General features: G+C 50.9%; 1 protein-coding gene across 3 annotated transcripts in view; it reads left to right on the forward strand.

Annotated features, from left to right (window-relative positions):
- Positions 1 to 218: 218 nt before the first annotated feature.
- LMO4 (LIM domain only 4) overlaps positions 219 to 6,992 on the forward strand; it is a 39,936-nt gene continuing 33,162 nt past the window's right edge. The window contains exons 1-2 of one of the 3 annotated variants that reach the window (XM_070405518.1): positions 219 to 983; positions 3,756 to 3,994. In XM_070405518.1, coding sequence (XP_070261619.1) covers positions 3,759 to 3,994 — 236 coding nt within the window. In that variant the 5' untranslated portion in view covers positions 219 to 983; positions 3,756 to 3,758. Of the gene's footprint in view, positions 984 to 3,458; positions 3,557 to 3,755; positions 3,995 to 6,992 lie in introns of those variants that run through there. The other 2 variants (XM_070405520.1, XM_070405519.1) reach the window with 2 other exon arrangements.

The following is a 6,992-nucleotide window of genomic DNA, read 5'->3' on the forward strand; positions in this document are numbered from 1 at the left end:
TGGAATCGGGCCCTTCCCTTCTCCTCCCTCGGCCGCTCCGCCGCCAGGCTCGCTCCCCCCCGCCCCCAGAGTCTCGTTTCAGGCATCCCTTTGTCCTGCCCCGGATTGGCAGGTTTTATTATTCCGCCTGAACAATCCGGCCGCCCAGTGGCTGAGGGTCGCTGACGTCGGCGGCGGAGCCGGGGAGTAGTTGGGATTTTGCTCTGTCAGTAACACATGTGTAAGGACCGCGGAGGGAGCGAGTGAGCCCGCGAGAGGCCAGCGCCGCCGCCGCCTCCGAGCAGGGCAGCGGCGACCCGGGCAGCAGCCCCGGCAGCGGCGCAGGCTCCCGCGCGCGCCGGGCCTCGGCCGGCCGCAGCTCCCCGCCTCCCCGGCGGCCCGCCTCCCGGTCTCCGCACCCGCCGCCGCTCCCGGAGCTGTTGTTTCTGCGGCTGCTCCCCGGCCGAAGGTGCAGGAGGCTCGGCCGTGCGGCCGCCGCCGCCGCTGCCGCCAGCCCGGAGCAAGCGAGCGAGCGAGCGAGCGCGCGGGAGGGAGGAAGGCGGTGGAGGAGGAGGAGCGGGAGGCGCGCGGGCGGGGGCGGGGGCCGCCGGGCGGGGAATCTACAAAGTGAAGCCACATTGCCAAACTTGCAGCAGCGATTGCAGCAGTTGCTGCCGCTGCGCCGCGCCTGAACCGCGCCGCGCGGGCCGAGGGCGCCTCCGCTGCTCGCGCGGAGCCAGAGGCGGAGGACGAGGACTGAGACTGACACTTCTGTGCCCGGCCGCCTGCCACTTACGCGGGGCCCCCCAACCCAGCTTCAGGGCAACGCGTTTCAAAAAGAAAAGAAAAAAAAAAAAAGCCCGTAGCCCCATCCTCCCCTTTCCTGGTTCTGCAAGTGCTCCCCCTTCCTCCAGCCAAGGCGCCCCTTCCTGGGAAGCCGAGCGGCTCCGCTCGCCTTTCGCCGCCGCCGCCTCTCGCAGTATTGCAATATAGGGGAACAGCAGGTAAGGGGACCGGCGGGGAGCCCGGGCAGGGGGTGGGAGGAGGGCACCGCTGGGGGCCGGCGCTGTTTCCTGGGGCTGCCTTCCCTTGACCGTCCCAAATGGCAAGTAAACAATACGTTGGCTTGGATAATGCGCGAGTCTGAAACTACCGAGGCCGGCCTGCGAGCTAGCACGGAGGGCAGCCCCGGCCGCCAGCTTTGTAGCGGTTCCTGCTTACAAAAGGGTTCTCGGAGACCGGGCTGGTGAGGACCTTGGAGGGGGTGGGGAGGTTTTCAGTTCCGAAGGGAAAGGCAGCGGGCGCTGCATGGAGGGTTTAAGTGTGAGAAGTAGTGTGGGGGGAATAGGCACGACCCCCCTCCACCCCCACCTCCTCTAGTAAACACTATTTTTGAAACAGTGGCAGAAAGGATCTAAGTGAGCAGGATTCGGTATTGCTGGGTCTTTTAAAACATTCCTCCTGGTTTGCAAGTCTTTTGTTCCAATCCAGGAGAAATCCGGTGAATCACCTAATTAAAATCAAGACATGAATTAAGCATCCATTTTTGTACTACAAATTGCCAGCGCTCCGTTTGTCCCTCCCTTGGTCTCCATTAAAAAACACCAGAGACGTTGTTAAAGGGGGGCAGATTTTGCCTCTAGCTGCCAGTTCTGCTTTCTATTTCACTGACTATCCCAGGACCTAAATTGCTTGGCTATGTAATTACTAGAGTATAAGCCTATTTAACTTAAAAGCTTTCTTTCTTTTTTTTTTTTTTTCCAACTCTAAATGAAACTTGATGAGGGCCCGTCCTTAGTTATCAGGGGAGTCAGTTTCTGGTCAGTCCTCTTGATTCATCTCTTTTAGATTTAATCAGCATTAAGGTATTGCTTGTCCTTAAGAGCTTTAGCTAATGGGGTTACTGGATGCTTTTCTCAGTGTAATGTTTCCTTTTCAAAAAAAATATACATATATATTTACCTCTCACCAAAGAGGGGGGGGCGGGGAAGAGCTTGCAATCTCCTCCCTCCCTCTCCCCTTTTAAAAAGGAATTCGGAGCGATTAAAACGTTGGGGGAAACAGTTTAAAGACCTAGGGCAGGAAATGCAGATTCATTTGGGTTAGGGCTGAAATTGTAACAAAAAGCAATTCCTCGAGTAAATGCATCAGATAAATCAATTTACATAAAGGTATGATGCATTCGGATAAATGCAATGCTAATGGGTTTTAGAGTGGTCTTGTTTCCAAAGTCTCAGGGTTTTGTTACAGCTTAATTGGTGCAGTTCTTATTCTGGTTTATTGTGCGGTCTCTGGACACACGTTCCGGGACTCTTTCGGAGGAAATGTGTTTAAAATCGGCCTATTTAAGGAACCCGAGTTCTTGTTTCGTTCCCTTCCCCTCGTTTTTTTTTTTTTTTTTTTTTTTTTCAGCAGCCAAGTTGGGCCGGGGACAGGCAAAGTTCGCCCTCTCCCTTCTGAGGTATCAGCTGAATGTCTTGAGCAGATAGCTGGGAGCCTGGGGGGAGCCCACACTCTCGGCTTACAGAGGACAAAGACAAAACAGGCTGCTTAATTGGCAGTAAATAACTTGATCTTTTTATAGAATAAGTGACTGGAGGAACACTAGGACTTTATTGGACTCCGGGTTGGAGGCAACAAATTAATCGGTTTAGGCTAAGCTTTATAAATTGATTCCCATATTATAGCCCAGTTGCTTCTCTCATGACGTTCATTAGAAAGAGTGGGGAATTTTTAAAAGCAGTTTTGGTGACAGCAGGACTGGCTCGAATGTAACTTGTGCATCCTTCAATAGTGCCTTCTCCCATATTATCTGTACCCCTCCCCTTACCCACCCCCCCACCCCCTTGGAGGAACAAAGCTTTAGCATTTAAATTGCTGATCAAGGGCAGATTAGTGAGACCAAAGTGGAGAGTGTTTGTATAGGAAGTTAACAGGCATCCTAAAGTTCAATGATCTATTATTCTTGCCTGTGTCCTGAAAACCCAGAGAAAACACTCATTGATCTTCAAAATGAAATGAGATTTGGAACAATAATGGGAGATGGCGGTCACCACAATGGCATGTGAAAGGTGCTGTTTAAAATACGAAAAACCAGTTTCGCAACTTTACACACCGCCCCCGCCCCCCTCCCCTCTCGGGTCCCCGAGCCTCCCCTCCCACCACCACGCTCTCCATCTCCCCTCTGCCTGTTCCTCCCTCCCGTCTCAGAAAACCGAACTATTTCCAACTTGTGAACTGCAGCTGCACTTCCCAGGGCAGAGCTCGGGAGGGAACGTGGCTCCGGCAGAGGCCGCCTCCCCACTCCCCTCGGCTCGCACTCGGGGCTCGGCCGGGGCTGGGGAGGGGCCGGGCGCGGCGGTGGGTGGGTTTGACCCTCATTTGCTGGAGGCGGGCGGCTAGGGGAGGGGAGGGCGGGGGGCGGAGGCGGGGGCTGGGAGGAGGCGCCGCGAGGGGTGGAGCGCGCAGCCGAGCCTCGCTCTCGGAGTTTTGACAGTACCCAAGCTGAAATTGTCAGCAGTGGGGAGCGCTGGAAAGTTGAGAGGAGCTCGTGGCCTCAGAACAAAGCTTGAGAAAAGTAAACAGGCGGCTGCTGCCGGCGAGCTTCCCTCCTTCCCTCTCCCCTCACCCTCCTTCCCGCCCTTGCCCTGCTGCTTCCTTCCAGCAGGTCTGGGGGGGAACTGTTCGCTAGCTCACGCGGCACTTACTAACTTTTGCATCGCCCGTGTGTTTTTCTTTTTGTATTTCTCTCCCTTTCCCCTTCCCGCCTTCTGCAGACCATGGTGAATCCGGGCAGCAGCTCACAGCCGCCCCCGGTGACGGCCGGCTCCCTCTCCTGGAAGCGGTGCGCAGGCTGCGGGGGCAAGATTGCGGACCGCTTTCTGCTCTATGCCATGGACAGCTACTGGCACAGCCGGTGCCTCAAGTGCTCCTGCTGCCAGGCGCAGCTGGGTGACATCGGCACGTCCTGTTACACCAAGAGCGGCATGATCCTTTGCAGAAATGACTACATTAGGTAAGACTTGGCTGCCCTTCCCAAGATGGGAAAGTAGAGCAATGGCAAGGCCAAAGGTTGCCAAGGGTTTTAAGGAAAGGAGCAGAGCTCCTAGGAGAATACCTTGTAGTCTGCACCTCAAGAACCTGCTGGTTGGCTGAATTTAAGGGGTTCAAGAAGCATGTGTTAATCTTCGAATTTTTAATGACAGATTAATGGTGAAGGCTATACTAAATAAAAACTGCCCGGCTGGTGCCGCGAGGTGTGCAAAAGTTGGGCACTCTGGGGACCAAAATTTTAAGTGGTCAGCCCCAACCGGGACCCTCTGCTAAAAGTAAAACATTTCCAATGAGAGTTAAGCTGCTTTCTTAAAGCAAGGTAGAGATCTACATAGAATGGAGACAAAAGATTGATTTAAAAGTGAAATTAGTGAGAAATGATTTGCCTATTGTGGCTAATTATGATATTGACATCAGCACCTTTAAACTTTTTTGCATGTAAAACTGATTCATTCTTTGTGTTGTGTCTCCTTGTGAAAAATGCTGATTACCCATCAGTTTAAAGACTTGTAATTCTTACAGGAAAAAACAACCCCAAAACTTAATGGTGACGTTTCTCTTTATATACTGTTGCTTGGAGGCTTGTGCTGCTCAGTGTTAGTGTGTGGTTTGCGATGCGGAATCTGTAGCTTTTAACTATTGAGGAATATTCAGATTTGGGGTTTATTGTTGTCATTTGTGTCATTACCCTTGGTTCCCAAAAGAGAGTCAGGAAAAGAGACTATAGAATATACTAATCTTGCATTTTAAAGCAATGTATAGGAACATTCATATGGCAGTGTAAGCAGTCTTTTCCAACAAGTTTCGGTGCAATTAATGGAAAGAATTCAGGAGGTCAGGTGCCTATAGGATCTTTTCAGGTGAACTCAAGCTACTTAAACTCATTAATTTGAAAGGAGGCATTTGAAGGATTACACATTTAATTTGAGTAAATGGTTTGATAGACTGATGCACATGAATGCTTCTAGGAGGTGTTTTGTTTCAACATCCAGTAATTAAAAAAAAAAAAAAAGCCACGCACACCGTTGATACTAGAGAAGTGCTCAAGAACCGCTCACTTTGAAAAAGAATTGCATTCTATTTAAATTTCTGCTCTAAACCGTTTTCTTTATAGTGATTAGTAGAACATTTTGTTCTTTTTTTTTTTTCAATGGCAGCAAATCAGTGGACGAGATATTTTGTTCAAAGTTTAGCTCCATTGTGATTCCCTCACTCTGCAGTTAAAACTGAAAAGGATCCCAATGTGGTTCAGAGCTGAGTGTGTGTATAGTTAGCCCAGTGATATCCTTAGTGTAAAATGATGGAGTAAAATGACATTTGATTATTCCAGTGAAGCAACCTATGTCTACTCTGCTGGCATCCTCAATCAGCCAAGTAAAAGAAATACATGATGGGAGAGGGCTTTTACTTAGAAATTAAGATGGCAGCATTAATTTCACTAAGTGTTCTTTTAGAGGTAAATGTTGGAAAACCAGCAGGAGCATGAGTGCAGTGCTTTCTGGTCCTTCCAAGCAGTGCCTTGAGCTTTGACAGTATTGTAATTAAATAGAGAGCAAAACTGTGGTAAGAAAGGACGGTGGTTTGAAGTGGAAAAATTGACAGTGCTGTTCAGACACGGTGAATGGTACAGATTCATCTCTTCTCCAAGTGCCTTCAAAAAACCTTTGCTTCTGATTACCACTAATTAAAAAGAAGATGGGTCCACTTGCATTCCCTCAGGACAAGTTTAGGCAAGTGGGTTCCTGGGACTCTCCATTCCTTTCCCTATACTTGAGGCCAAATATAAATGCCCATTTGTTGTTTTCGGTGGCTTAACGGAGCAGTGGAGGGGATGTGTGCCGGTGGAGCCTTATTAATTGGGTCCTTATTCTCATTCCTTTCTTTTTTCCTGTGAATTTGAAAACTGGAGCCAGGCCTTTTCTTGAACTGGATGCTATCTTGAAAGCCTTTTAGATCCGTCTCAGAGGGATGAGTTCTAGCTCAGTACCAAATTGATGGCCTCAAACTCTGCTCAGGGCTCATCAGCAGCTGACACTCTTCGCCGCCCCCCCCCCCCCCCCCCCCAATTTAAGGAATCTCTGAAGTCTTTCTTCAGTGTTTCCTCCCTCTGCCCATCAAGATGCCAAAAGGTGGAAAGGTGGGAGGCCTGCACTATCCTTTTCCTCTCAGGTACCCCTCCTCCGGAATCTCGCTGCAGGACACTTGTTGGAGGAGCTTTCTAGTCTCCGTGGGCCACTGAAGGGCGGAGTAATCCGCTCTCTGGCCACCAGGAGAAGGGGACCGACCCTGCGGCCCCATGGCCTGGCCGGGACCACAGAGCGACTTATTAAGGGCTTTTAAACTGTCTGACTTTGAGGTTGTGAGCTTTGTAAAACAACCGGGATCTGGCTAAAACGCTTCGGGAGAGCCGGTGTGTGTGTGTGTGTGTGTGTGTGTGTGTGTGTGGCAGGGGCAGGAGGGGCGGGCGTTGGTGGTATGGGCACTGCTTTTCCCAGTCCCCTCTCCCCTGGGCGACCAAGTGTGGATTGGGCAGAGCTAGGCTTCTGCCTCCTCTCCCTCCAAGATTTCAGATAAAGCGGCTGCCTTGCTGCAGCGAATCCGCACAATTAAAAGCTTTAATTAGTGGCTCCTCCATTTTCTTAGTTCTGATGGGCTTTATCTAATGAGATCTGGTCTCTGGCTTAGATCTGCTCCGAATGACGTGTCCGCAATGAATGAGAGCTGCGTTGCAAACAAAACATTTAATTAACAAAATTGGCCTCTAAGAGAGGGAGGGAAAGGCAGGGGTGGAGGTGGAGAAGAGGGGAGAGCGAACCTTAAAGGGGCCAACCCCTGTCTCCCCCCACCCCCCCATTTTACAAGAGTTGGCCAACCTTGAAACTGCCCCCTTCCTCCCCAGCCCCCGACCCCCCAGCTCAATGCAAGCGCCACCAAGTAGCTTCGAAACTCTGTTTCTCTTT

The sequence above is a fragment of the Myotis yumanensis genome, unplaced genomic scaffold, assembly GCF_028538775.1.
Source record: "Myotis yumanensis isolate MYYU_CA2020_CCGP unplaced genomic scaffold, mMyoYum1.0.hap1 SCAF_2, whole genome shotgun sequence".
Lineage (NCBI taxonomy): Eukaryota > Metazoa > Chordata > Mammalia > Chiroptera > Vespertilionidae > Myotis > Myotis yumanensis.